Genomic DNA, 14,685 nt, shown 5'->3' with positions numbered 1-14,685 from the left:
CCACATGGGATGTCAGCTTTGCAGGCGGAGGCTTACCCTATATGCCATGACACCAGCTCCTAACTTTCATTCACTACTTCAACGGCCTTCCTGATTGTAGGTGCTTCAACCTCTGCTCTCTATTATCCAAATGCCAAAGGCTAAATGATCCATGAGAAACACAGAGCAAATATGTTCTTGCCCTGTTAAAAATCTCTCCAAAGCTTCCAATGAAACAGATCCTGCGCATCCTGGATCTACTGTTCCCTTGGACCCCATCCCCTAGGTCCTTACACAGCAGCCCAGCTGCATTCACCCTGGTTCACCCACTCATTCTATCACACCATTTGAATGGATTGAACCCACAAGAATTTGGTAGAAATTAATAATCCTATGACACTTTTTTCTTGTTGCTTATTTGCTGATTGTCTCTGCCTCTCCGCAACATGTATAGAATAGACATTTCAGCAGAACAGAAATCTTCTTTCTCTGGCTCACTAACACATCTCAGAAGCCTAAACCACTTTCCAGCTTGTAGAACAAATTTGGAAAACATCTGTGGATGAGTTAACCTCATCCTTCAAAGCCATCTTTATCTTTTAAAGGCCTTACTAGGACCTTAAAATCACTAAAAGGCCTTTGAAATCTTAATCAAGATCAAATGTGAGAAAAGAAAAGGTAAAGCCCTTTCATATTTTCCATAGCACTTTATAAAGCAAAAGACTAAACTCTAGACATATACAAAATAACATTAGACTGAAATGCAAAGGGTAAGATAAAGCAGACTGAGTCATATAATGCATCAATAAGATCCTCTAGTCGATACTGCGGTAATTACAATTATACCTGGAAAGAGGCAGGAAAAGAGGGGAGATGATGCTTTTAGGGATGGGAACAAAATCGGGGGTGGAAGGAGCCAGAGTGATGAGCTGACCCCCACTGTCTATTCCGGCCCCAAGGGCACTGTCCGCAAGAGAACTGTTGCTTAGAAATGCTCCCCACAGTTCTCTTCTGGAAACCAGTGGGGAGCCTTGGTTCTCTCCCTGTGGAGAGCCATATTCCTTCCCACTTGAAGGAAAATATCTGACTAGCAATCAATGGCTACTATGTTGTTATCGTTTTAATTTCAACAGGAAAGCTTTTTTGAAATCAGAAAGTTTCACAAGTCACAGTACAATACAGAGAATTTCCGTTCAATGTATTACAAAGATTTCACAATACACCATGCCATTTATATGTCTGCTATTAAAGGGAGACAGCAGAAAACTGTACATCACAACAGATAAAGGAGAAGAAAAAAAATGACAGATAATGGTGGAACTAAGTTATTCACTCCCAGAGTCAGATCTGAGGCAGTGTTTGTTTTCTGAATCATTATAATTTCACTCCTGGAACAAGAGGGTTGATAGGAGGGAGCAATTGGCAGCAAAGGGACAAATGCCGTGATCCCACAGGAACCAGAACCCGTTACTCTCCCTGAATCCCATACAAGTGAGCCACAAGCCATTCATTTTTCTTATGAAAAATTCATGAGTAAATTTTTACTCATCTGAGGTTTCAGATGCACACTCATCAAAACCAATGTCATCTGTGTTCTACATACCTGAGAAAGATTAGCAGCACTCTGGCTCGAACAAGAGAATGCAGCTGTGCTGATGGCTGTTGTAAATGATGGAAGCCCCTTCTGAGTTAACAGTTCCACAGTATTAGCTCTCTAGGTGAATGGGAGCTGTGGGAGAGAGCAGCCTGCGCTGCTCATGTTGATGTTCTGTGTATAAATGAGGGAGGAACGCATAGAAATAGCATCTCAGGGCCCATGGAAACCTGCAGCCCAATGGGAGAGAGATGCTTTGCCCTTTGGAGCTGCTTCTGAAGGAATTCCCATACCAGCAAAGTCAGAAATACTGACTTAAAGCCACCTTTAAATCATCATGGATGGAAAACAGGCTAGAAAACTAGTGTGTGGACATTTGCGTATACGCACTGAGCACTCTGGGTATAAAGGAACATGAGCTGGGCAGCACAAACAGGACAGAAGGCTGGCATCCATATTGTATTCTAATTACAGGATGACTGCACAGATGTGCATCACAGTTGCTATTTCAACTGCATTCCCACCTCCCAGACAGAAGTGAATTCCCCTACTTACATCAAACGGAGCTGAGCTTGATTGGGCATTCTGATTACACGGTTCCCTGAAGCAGTCACTAAAAGGAAGTAGCAGACCCATGGCAATGATCCGTGAACAAAACTTCTCTGCTTCTTCTGGAGGCCCGTTCTCCTGCTGGCTGAACAGCTTCTCCAAAAGAGTCCTTCCTGCAGATGAAACACACTCATTAGGAGGAGTGCTGGCAGATCAGCAAACTGAGAACCCTCCCAAAGGAGACAGCCCAGGATCACAGCCAGCAAGCCACATCATCTCTTAGGCAACTCTCAAACTCAAAAACACTGCAGAGTCCACAGACACTACCCGGGAAATGGCGGATCTGGTTTGCTCTCCCATTCCAGGAAAATCTTCAGCCTCCAAAGAGAATGGGCCAAGTCATGGGCTGCATATCTTCCATATGAGCAGAGAAATCCCCACCACTGGCAACCTTCCTCCTGTTCTGTTCACCCTGCAGATGGTTCTCTAGGGAAGCAGTTATAACCCAGGTGCCACCCTATGGACCTAGAAATGGCAGTGACTGGCATCCATGGGTCCAGTCATGATGCTGGGAGGGCCCAGGGATAGGAGGCATCAACCCCTGAGCATGAAAGGGAGGTATGCAAAAACCAATCAGACTCAAGAGGAAAATGATGGAGAAAGCCTCAAAATCTCAGATGTTCCTTGGAAACACTAGTATAAGATTGGTGCAAGCTTCCCTAAAAGAGAAGGGAGCTCACTGCGCAGACACTGACAAGAAGACCAGAATCCACCCCGCCCTGAGTTCTGAATCTCAGCTTTTCTTTAGAATCATCTGCAGAAAACAGGGCCCCAGAATAGTTCCAGTCGGTCCTCACATCAACCAGCAGCAGACCACAGGTCTGGCCGGTAATCTATTTCTGATACCAGAAGCCCTCTAGTCTTCAGAAATGTATGTAGCTCTTTCCACGTTCACAGACCACAGCAGAAGAAATAGAAAATATCTAGGGTCCCTTCCAAGGCGACAGCATTTCCTCAGTGCCAGCCCTGCTGCTGCCCATCCCATCCCAACACGGCCCCACCTCCGCAATTAGCAGATTCAGTCTTTAAACTTAAATCAAAATCACTTATCCATAAAAGTCTTCAATGACTTCCTTCCACATCCTTTGGAACCCTCTATTGCTTCTTTATGAAATTAACTGTTTTAATTAATTGGCTTGCAGTCATGTGTTTCATGTCTGCCTGCCTCACTAAATCACAAATTCTCTGACAGCCAGCATACATCCAATAACTGTGCTTGCACCAAAAGACTTGCAGGGTTTCTTATCAAATACGGAAGTATGATTCTGTGACACAGATACATTCACATCGCATCGAGAACTGGGAATGAAAGGTCAGTCTATCATCAATTTTTATCCCATAAAAAGCCAAACAGTAAATATTCCAAGCTTAATGGACCATATACTTGATCACATTTGTTTTAACAACTTTGAAAAAATAATAATAATCTTTACTTTGAGATCCAAGCAAAACAAAAAGCAAACACGTGAATGTGCAATGTTGACAATAGTCACACAATTTTTGTGTTTCTTTGTATTTCTGAGGGTAAAGCAAAACTAATCTACAAAATCTCCTACATTTGCAATGACAAAGCAAGAGAAAAGAGACCCTATTCTTGGCTCCATTCCACCAGGTCACCAGACAAATTCTTTGGTCTTCCAGGACATATTTTTAGAAGAAATGAGGATTTTTTTTCTCTATAGAAGTGTGATTGTACCTAATTGGAAGTAAATACTTAGGAAATCACCCCCTTCAATTCTCAAGTAATAGGTTATCTTAACAGTATATCCACTGGTCACTCTCAAGAGGTGTATTAGCTCCAGAAGGGCACTGCATCCAAAGCCTAATCCAAACCTTCCAGTGCCACTCAATTTCCCTCAAAGCAAAATCAAAGTCCCCTCCCTCCCTTCTCCCTCACTGCACACTAGTTCATTCTCTTCCTTGAACATACTGAGCTCACATACCTCACCAGGACGTCTTGTGCTAGAGCATCCTTCCCCAGGACATATGAGGACTCACTATTTCTGGGTCTCCACTCAGCTACCACTTACACGGAGGGAGCTTCCCGATCAGCCTTTTGGGAAGTAAACCAATGCACAGAGATCTCTTTCACACTCAATCTCATCCTCTCTTGTCAGACCACCTTTTCAATAAGTTAAACAAGTTTTTTTAAGTGTTATATTTTGGACCTGGCACTATAGCTTAGTACTAAATCCTCACCTTTCACACACCAGCATCCCTGTGGGTGCCAGTTCATGTCCCAGCTGCTCCACTTTCCATCCAGCTTCCTGTTTATGGCCTGGGAAAGCAGTGGAGCATGGCCCAAAGCCTTGGGATCCTGCACCTGCATGAGGGACCCAGAAGAAGCTCCTGGCTATAGATTGGCTCAGCTCTGGCCGCTGTGGCTACTTGGGGAGTGAACCAGTGAATGGAAGATCTTTCTGTCTCTTTTTTTCTCTGTAAATCCGCATATCCAATAAAAATAAATCTTTAAAAACTATATTATAGTTTAAAAACACAAAGATATCCTGATATACTTAATCACTACTTCTACAATTAAAATTCATAATATAGAGAAAAATAATAGCCCCATTAATTTGATTACACTGAATTATTAAAAACAATAAGAAAAAATTAAATTCACTAAGTGTCAGTAGAAAATGCTAGGTCAGCAATATAACAAAAAGAATTCAGGGGGAACAATCAAGCATTTACCCTGTCTTTACAGTATGAATTATATCTTGTAATATTAAAAGGCACCTAATAAAGAAAAATTTTCCATAGAAAAGATATAGCAACCAAGAAGTGGAAGCAAAATTACAGAATCAGAAAAATCATCATTTTGTGAATTCAATGAGTTGGTAATGTTCACTAGGTATTTCCTTGTTATTTCTCTAAAAGTTTTTACACTGGAGTTAATAAAAAAGAAAGCCTGTGAAATCAGCTTTATAGTCATATACTAGGTAAATATACTCCTCTCACCTTGATAAGGAAAACACCGAGGAATAAAAAAACATGAAACTGGAAGTGAGGAAGAAATTGAAGAGGACTATCTACCTTCTGAATAAATGTAACAGTCTTCCTGCACATAAAGAAATAAATCACACATCCACCCCTACACCAAACTCCCACTGACTACCCTGAGACACTACTAAAAGTACAGAGTTTTTTACTTGGACAGAACAATAGAATGAAAAAGGTTTATGGATATTATCAACTTGGTGAAGTGTGCAGAACAAGAATTCATCAGCACAATTTCAAAGAAGCTAAGCAAGCAATGAAAAGGCACTAGAACTCCAAAGTCATAAGACTGGAAAGTGTCACTGCCAAAATTGAATACACGCTCTGCTCTCCTCATTCTTATTCCGGGGACCTTCCACGTCTGAGTTGGCCAACAACTCTGGGAAAATATTCTGACCAACACTCAGCACTAAGATACAAATAAAAAACAGATCACACCAAAAAGTCTACACCAGACGAGGACTAACAACGCAGTTATAATGACCAAAAACCACGAAGGAACATTTTAAAAGCAGTCTATTTATGACCCAGTATTTGAATGAAACATCATTAAATTGGGGGTAGGAGGATCAGCAAAGAGAAGATACATACAGTCATTCATACATACATACATACACTGGAGTCAGCTCATGCCAAAGAATGCCATAGGCCAAGTGGCTACATGCAGTACACAAGCTCCTGAAATTGAAGTGTTCATATCGTAGCAAGACAACGAAGGTGGCACAGACCTTTAGAAGAGATGCATACCATAGGCATCCCTAACTAGCACTAACCCAGAGTGGGGAGCGTGTCTGGCTCTTTTCCCAATTACCTGGCACAATGAAGTGTCCAAACAGTATCAGGAACTTTCATCACAGGAATCTTCCTCTGCACATAACAGTTTCTGTTTTCTTCCATTAGCCTTGGCATGTGCAAACGTGCCTGATTCTGTTGATCCCCAAAACAACTTGTTGTCGTTATTAAGATACAGTCACTTGGTGACAATTACTACTTTCAGCCTTCAGTATTTTAGAGCCAGAAAAAGTCTTTACAATCATTTAGCTCCAACATACCAAGGCTCCAGTAGCAGAAACATACTAATACACCTGAATCTATACACAGGAGAGAGAAGAGTAGGTTTTGTGTTGACGTGAATGCTCTATCATAACATTCAATTTTTTTTAAAGATTTTTTATTTTTATTTTTATTGGAAAGTCAGATGATTAAAACTGAATGTTGTGGAGCGCGGCAGTGGGGCCTAGTGGCTAAAGTCCTCACCTTGAATGTGCCCCGGGATCCCATATGGGCGCCGGTTCTAATCCCGGCAGCTCCACTTCCCATCCAGCTCCCTGCTTGTGGCCTGGGAGAGCAGTCGAGGACGGCCCAGTGCATTGGGACACTGCACCCGCGTGGGAGACCCGCAGGAGGGTCCTGGTCCCGGCTTCGGATCGGTGCGTACCGGCCCGTTGAGGCTCACTTGGGGAGTGAAACATCGGACGGAAGATCTTCCTCTCTGTCTCTCCTCTGTGTATATCTGGCTGTAATAAAATGAATAAATCTTTAAAAAAAAAAAAACAGAACAAAATGAAAACAAACGGAAAATAATGTGGCCGTGGTAAGGGAGGTTTCACATGTTGTTTAACTCCAGTAAAGTCTGATCCAGCATCTGATGCATACTAAGGTTTTCTTCTTTGGCATGAGCCACTTTGGGCACCAGTTAAGTCTCAGCTGCTTCACTTCCGATTTAGTTGCCTGGGAAAACAGCAAAGGATGTCTCGAGTCCTAGGGCCCCTGCAACCACGTGGGAGACCCAGAAGAACCTCCTGACTTCTGGCCGAATTGGCCCAGCTCCAGCCACTGTGGATATATATTGCTCCCTTGTATTGAGTTGAATCATGCAAGCTGGTAGCAAATTCAGTTCCTCCACATTGTACACATAAATGTTTGTTTGGAGAGATTGCTCAAGTGTCAAATTTGTTTCTGGAGTGAATAGGACCATCAGAAGTTTCTTTGAAATCAGGATTAAAACTTCCCCTAGAATGGAGGGAATCTGTATTCAAAAGGATGTTTTTAGAAATTTATTTTGTGGTTTGGGCCCGGCAACGTGGCCTAGCGGCTAAAGTCCTCACCTTGAAAGCCCCGGGATCCCATATGGGCGCCGATTCTAATCCCGGCAGCTCCACTTCCCATCCAACTCCCTGCTTGTGGCCTGGGAAAGCAGTCGAGGACGGCCCAAAGCATTGGGACCCTGCACCCACGTGGGAGACCCGGAAGAGGTTCCTGGTTCCTGGCATTGGATCGGCGCGCACCGGCCCGTTGCGGCTCACTTGGGGAGTGTGTCATCAGACGGAAGATCTTCCTCTCTGTCTCTCCTCCTCTCTGTATATCTGACTTTGTAATAAAAATAAATCTTTAAAAAAAAATTTATTTTGTGGGTCATCACCTAACAGCACCAGCATTTCATATGGGCACTGGTTCGTACCCCCGCTGCTCCACTTCCCATCCAGCTCCCTGCTTTTGGCCGGAGAAATCAGTGAAGGACAGCCCAAAGCCTTGGGACCCTGCACTCGCATGGGAGACCCAGAAAGTTTCTGGCTCCCGTATTTGCACCAGCCACATTTGGCCATTGAGATCATTTCATGGGTAAACTACAGGAAGTTCTCTCTCTGTATCTCCTTCTCTTTCTTTGTAACTCTAGCTTTCAAGCAAAATAGATGTTTTTTAAATATAAACTTACTCTAACAGAATCAAGCAACTGATTGGACTTAGGAAGAAGGAAAAGTGGAGCAGGTTGCCAGATTTTTGGCTTAAGAAACTGGGCATAGAATCATACCAGTTGGTATCATCATATATCAGCAATGCACCAATACATAAACAAATGTGTTGCATGTACAGAATACATTAATTCAGCATTGCTTTCACATACTTACAAAAATTATTAAAAGATAATCTGAAATTTTAATCTGCAATTCACAAACAGATATGGGGTAGAAATTTGAATATGGAGTTTACATATATGGAAAGAAGTCCTTAGAGTGAGTGTTATGGAAAACTACACATGCAACCTGGTGTGGGGCATAAGGTATAACATTTAATTAGCAAGGATTGAGAAGAAAAGAATGAGTTTATAAAAGCATTTCAGCAACAGCCCAAAAGATAAAAGACAAACTAGGAAGTATGTAATGAAAACTCGGGGATGGGTAGTTTTCTAGTTGGATAAAATATTATGCCTCTGTTGAAATAAATGCATTGAAAAATTCTAAATAATTAAAGCACGTTTATCAATGTTAAACACAAGACATAATCTACTAAATTAAAATGTTAACAATGTTTATGGCTGGGAGCAGCCCAGACCAGGCCAGGTTACAATACCCACCAGCATATGTGTGGCTTAAGCCTAGGGACAGATCAGGCACAGCCAGTTCATAGCACTCGCTAGCAGATGTGAGAACCAGGATGGGATGCAGGACAGGCTGGGTTGGGCCACAACACCAGCCAGCTCGTATTTGGGCTTTGACTGGGAGCTGTTCAGGCTGGGCTGGGCTGCAACACCTACCAGCATGAGCTGGAACTGGGGGCAGACCAGACTGAGCCAGGCTGCAGCACCACCAATGAATGCTGAGGTGAGGCAAGCAATGCCAGGCTGGGCCACAGCACCTACCAGTACATAACACCTCTAGGGTAGGGGTGGGGGGAGCATGGCAGTTGGATACAGAGGCTTCCCTGCTGGGCCAGTTACTGCTGGTAAGCACAAGAACTGCGACTGGGGGCAGACCAACCTAGACAGGGCTAAAAACCTGTGGGCCTGTATGTGAACTGGGTTAAGGGGAGAGCCAAGCTGGGCTAAGCGAACATATTCACTGGTACATGCGTGAGCCAGGGTAATGTAGGCTGGACTTGGATTGCCACAGCATCAGTCAGTAGGTGCTGGAACTGGGGACAAGTCCTGTCAGACTAGATTGTAGGACTACCTGCAAAGTGTTAGATTCAGGGCTGGGAATGGGACTAGTAGGGGAATTATAGGAATTCCTCTGATATGCTGCAGCAGCCACCAGTGAGCATGAGAACCATGGCTGGGGCCAGGTCTGGTTGGATAAGTGGCAGCACCCACCAGCATGAGTGTGTGCTAGATAGTGGGGTGGATCACACTGAGCTAAGCTTCAACACCCACTGATGTGTAGGAGAGCCAATGGAATACACGACAGTCTGAACCAGGCTGCTGCACATAATGGCATGTGCAGGAACCAGGGTCGGGGGCAGGCATGGTGGGGGTTATTGCGGGTTGCCCTGGCTGGGCTGTAATTCCTGCTGGTATGTATGAGGGTAAAGTGTGTGCTAGGCAGGGTTGGGTTGGCCCACAGCATCCATTGGTTTGTGTATAAAATGGGGCTGGGAACAGAAATGTCCGGGCAGCTGCAACCACGAATGGGTGTGTGGGTTGATGTAGATCACAGACTGAGCCAGACCCCACACCAGTGAAAAACACAAGAGTCAGGTCTGGGGTCACCTCTGGCAAGGTTTCTTTGGGAACCACTTGAAACTGGACTGCTGAGCACAGAACTCCGGTCACTTGGAAAATCATAGGCTTTGTGATCTGACTGTGAGTGCATGCATCAGAACAGGGTCTCCTCAATTGCTGAAGCCTGTGCAGTAAATGGCATGCCCAGATGCACATGGGGGACATGACAGATCATTGAGTCCTGTAGAGGACATCTAGTACCATGGTGGGCAGAACAAAATGGGTAAGACTCTTAGCTGAGTCTTGACAGCAGGTATCTGGGCAAGTTGACACGCTGAGGTGGACTATACATCAGACAATAGACTTTGGAGGGATTTCCTTGACCTTGGAGCAACAAAATCAACAACATCTCAAAACTACCAAAACCACTTCAGCAGTATCCTCAGCACACACTCTGCTTGGGAAACTCTAGATTGACACTGAATGGCTGTCCAGCATTCTCAGGTACTAGTGTGATTAGGCTGCTGGAGTGGCCTTCTCTTCTCTCCCCTTTCCCCAGAAACAGGAAGAAAAGAAAGGAAGTTTAGAAGCAGTTATCCCATCCACTTTCCCCCATTCCTGGACCCTTTCCATCTTAATCGGTAGTTCACACAAGCATACATCCTTCTCACCGTCCTAAGTATGTAAACATTACCAAAAATAAAACAAGTTTATTATTTTCTTTAAAGATTTATTTATTTTTATTACAAAGTCAGATATACAGAGAGGATGAGAGACAGAGAGGAAGATCTTCCATCCGATGTTTCACTCCCCAAGTGAGCCGCAACAGCCGGTGCATGCCGATCCGATGCCGGGAACCTGGAACCTCCTCTGGGTCTCCCACACGGGTGCAGAGTCCCAAAGCTTTGGGCCGTCCTCAACTGCTTTCCCAGGCCACAAGCAGGAAGCTGGATGGGAAGTGGAGCTGCCGGGATTAGAACCGGCGCCCATATGGGATCCCGGGGCATTCAAGGCGAGGACTTTAGCCGCTAGGCCACGCCGCCGGGCCCAAGTTTATTATTTTTAAGTGTTTATGCATTTAAGGATTAAAGTTCCCCCAAAGAAGGTCAGGAATATCCATAAAAACTGATCATTAATAATGCCAAAATGTCACAAAAATTTCAACACAATATGTACCATGTTGTTTGATTATATTTGTTATTTTTTAACAAAAAAAGTTAAATGAGTGCTTTTAAATTCCCACCTCTATCAACTGAAGATATTATTAAATAAACACTTTAGTTTTGAGAAATACCAGACTTGCACAATAGGTAATCCTCTGCCCTGCAATGCCAACATCCCATATGGGCACGATTTATGTCTTGGACACTTCACATACAACTCCCTGCTCATTGCCTAGGAAAGCAGTCCAGAAAGGCTCAAGTCCTTGGGTCCTTGCACACATATAGGAGCCCAGAAAAAAGCTCTTGACTCCTACCTTCAGATTGGCTCAGCTCTGGCCATTGAGGCCATTTGGGGAGTGAACCAGTGAATGGAAAACCGCTCTCTCTCTCTCTCACTCTGTCTCCCCTTCTCTCTGTAAATCTGCCTTTCAAATTAAACATAAAAAAATTTTAAAAACATAAAAAATAAAATTTTTAAATGAAGAAATACAAGATAAATGAAACAACACAACTGAAAACTCTTCTGTACTCCAACAACTAAATAAAAAGTACGAAAGACATCACACCCTTAGTGATGAAACATGCAAGGCTTCAGTCAGCAGCTAAGCAGACAAAAATTCTTTGTTTAGACACCTATAAACCCTATTAAAAGATCATAATGATGATCAGAATAATTAAAGAGGTATTTCACACTCATGGATAGGATATTATACAAATCACCATATCCTTTAACATACAAATTTAATAAAATCCAGACATTATCGGAGCTTTTTAAATTGAAAAACCTATTCTAAATTATAGAATACAATGTGCATATTAATATCCTAAGTAAATTTTTTAAAAGGAATATATCTCTCTAAGACAGTCATACATACTACCAAAACATATTAATAAGAGCCACATGGAACTGACTGAACACAGTACGCTAAAAGGAAAGAAGAGGTTTATCAACACACATGTGTTTATCAAACACAGGTTTATCAACATCATGATCAATATAAATGTGGCATCAAATAAACCAATAAAAGTTAATTTAATAACTGATAGCCAAATCAGCTTGCTATATGGAGAAAAAAAACGAAATTCCTACATGATGTACTGCATTCAAGAAAACTCCAAGGCTAAAATATACAGGGTAAAATGATCACATTAACAGAGGAGTACAAAACAGAGCATGTTTGTAACCTGAAAATAAGAGAATTCCTTAAGTTTTTAAAAATCACATAACCCTTAAGTTAAATGTATCTCTTGTTGTTTCAAAGTAAGTATTTCTATTCAACCAAGGACATGACAAGTTGATAACACACATATATATTTGGCGAAAATATCTGCAATATCTATAAGTGATGCTCTATTTGGATTCACTTGCATAGAACAAATACCATTCCAAATAGCTCAAACAGAGAAATATTTGACACAGGGATTAACTGATGAATACACACTTAGAAGATCAAATGTCTTAAGTCCCAACAAACATAAGATCAGGCTATCCCTTTCCATTATCTAAACTCCTGAACCATAAAAGCACACCCTTCCACTGCCAGGATCAGGAAGGCTCATCACGGGAGGCTACCTGCTTGGGCGGCCCAGGACTGCTAAAACACTGCTGGCAGACACACCATGCACACACACCATGATGCTGGCCCTTGGAAAGCCATTGTGGGAACATCAGACTCCTGCTGCTGCTGCCCATTAGAGAGCTACTGGGCTGAGTCACCCTGGGGTCTAATTAAGGCTTCAGAACTTTTCTCAGATTCATCACATCTGTAACACAATCCTCAAGAGCTCTGAGAAATGTCGGTTTTAGACCCCTGGCCTCAAATGGAAGGAGAGATCAGAAATAGACCGAATGACAACTTTTTATGTGCCTAATGTTGACAATACAATAATATCTAAACTGCACAGACTCTATAGATAAAGGAGGAAAAGTAGAAAACTTCATACAAAAGAATATGAAGAGACACAGAAAGGTAAAACCAAATGACAAAAATTATGTAAAGATCTCACGGGTATTATCTATCAGATAAATGTAGAGTGAAAAAAATAACAAAATGAGGTACCACCTTCGCACACAGGTTTAGTACAAATTACATGACACAACTAGTTCTGCAAATACAGCAAAAAGGGATGATATTCTGGAGGGTAACTAGACAACACCTAGACAAGTCAAGTGGCCCCTTATTTCACAACCCAGCAACACCGCTTATAAAAACACACTCCAGGTAAGTTCTCATACGGAAGCCCATACAGGACTACTCGGGAGCATTTCCTTTAGGGGCCCTAGATATTCATCACTGCACAAGTAACAATTGAGGAGGTGGATCCAGAGCGATCACACTGCACACAGCCCCAAAGGAACATTAACTGTACATGACAAAAGGTGGACAGTGCCCTCTGGTGCTGCACAAAGCAGCAGCACCTTCACCCTTCGGAGTACTATATAGCAGTAAGCAGCAACAGATGAATCCATCCAGAAAAAGTGTGCAGATTTTGCATTACAAAGGCAGCTGAGTTATTTTTTAAAAGATTTATGGATCCTGCTTCCACACTGTCTCATTTTTTTAAAGATTTAGTTATTGTTATTGCAAAGTCAGATATACAGAGAGGAGGAGAGACAGAAAAAGATCTTCCGTCCGATGATTCACTCCCCAAGCGGCCACAACGGCTAGAGCTGAGCCAGTCCGAAGCCAGGAACCTCTGCCAGATCTCCCACATGGGTGCAAGGTCCCAAAGCTTTGGGCCGTTCTCGACTGCTTTCCCAGACCACAAACAGGGAGCTGGATGGGAAGCGCAGCTGTAGGGGTTAGAATCGGTGCCCACATGGGATCCCAGTGTGTGTAACTCAAAGACTTTAGCCATTGGGCTATCATGCCAGGCACCAGCTGAGTTTTATTTAAAGAGCCATAGAGGTTGGGCCCAGAGAGTTAGCCTAGTAGCTAAATCCTTGCCTTGTACACACTGGAATCCCATTTGGCTACCAGTTCATATTCCCATCCAGCTACCTGCTTGTGGCCTGGGAAAGCCGTCAAAGACAGCCTAAATGTTGGGAGCCTGCACCCATATGGGAGACCCAAAAGGAGTTCCTGGCTCCTGGCTTCAAATTGGATCAGCTCCAGCTGTTGCAACCACTAGGGGAGTGTATCAGTGGATGAAATATCTTTCTCCCGTCTCTCCTCTCTGTAAATCTGACTTTCTAATAAGAAATATTTTAGAAAAACAGAGCAATAGGATGAATTCCATAGCTCACAGAATTTTCACAAACAAAAGATACATAAAAATACTTAGAAATACATAACCAGAAAATACATAGAAATCACACACACACAATGTCACAGATACCAGTCATATAGAAGTTTATACTCACAAGGAAGGTTAGAATGGCAAATGAAAATGCAAAAGATACAGGAAGGACAAAATAAAATAAAGAGTACTACATAGACTAGTGATGGGTATGTATCATTAATTAGGGAATACTAAAATGATTCCTTTTGAGCAAAGTATCAACAGTAGTGCTTGGCCTGCACTGTGGCATGGTAAGTTAAACCTCTGCCTGCACTCTCGGCATCCCATATGGAAGTCAGATCAAGTCCTAGCTGGTCCATTTCTGATCCAGCTCCCTAATGAGCCTGGGAAATCAGCACAAGATGACCCAAATACTTGGGACCCTGCCCTTTGTGGGAAACCCAGAGGAAACTCCTGGCTCCTGGTTTTGGACCAGCCCAGCTCAGGCTATTATGGCCATTTGGGAAGTGAACCAGCCGATAAAAGATTCTCTCCCTCTTATTCTCTCTCTCTCTCTCTCTCTCTCTCTCATGCTGTCTCTTTCTCCTTCTCTCTGCACTCTGCTCTTCAAATAACAAATAACATTAAATATTTTTACAAATTTAAAAATAAGAATACTT

The 14,685-nt window shown here is 42.9% G+C and overlaps 1 protein-coding gene across 1 annotated transcript in view; it reads right to left on the bottom strand.

Annotated features, from left to right (window-relative positions):
* Positions 1-14,685, bottom strand: part of FMN2 (formin 2) — a 293,706-nt gene that overhangs the window by 262,075 nt on the left and 16,946 nt on the right. The window contains exon 2 of the mRNA XM_058669764.1: positions 2,129-2,295. Within this exon, the coding sequence (XP_058525747.1) occupies positions 2,129-2,295 (167 nt within the window). The remainder of the gene's footprint in view (positions 1-2,128; positions 2,296-14,685) is intronic.

Source organism: Ochotona princeps, chromosome 10, assembly GCF_030435755.1.
Source record: "Ochotona princeps isolate mOchPri1 chromosome 10, mOchPri1.hap1, whole genome shotgun sequence".
Classification (NCBI taxonomy): Eukaryota; Metazoa; Chordata; class Mammalia; order Lagomorpha; family Ochotonidae; genus Ochotona; species Ochotona princeps.
Note: the sequence above shows the minus strand (reverse complement) of the source record. Positions and strands in the feature narration are given on the sequence as shown.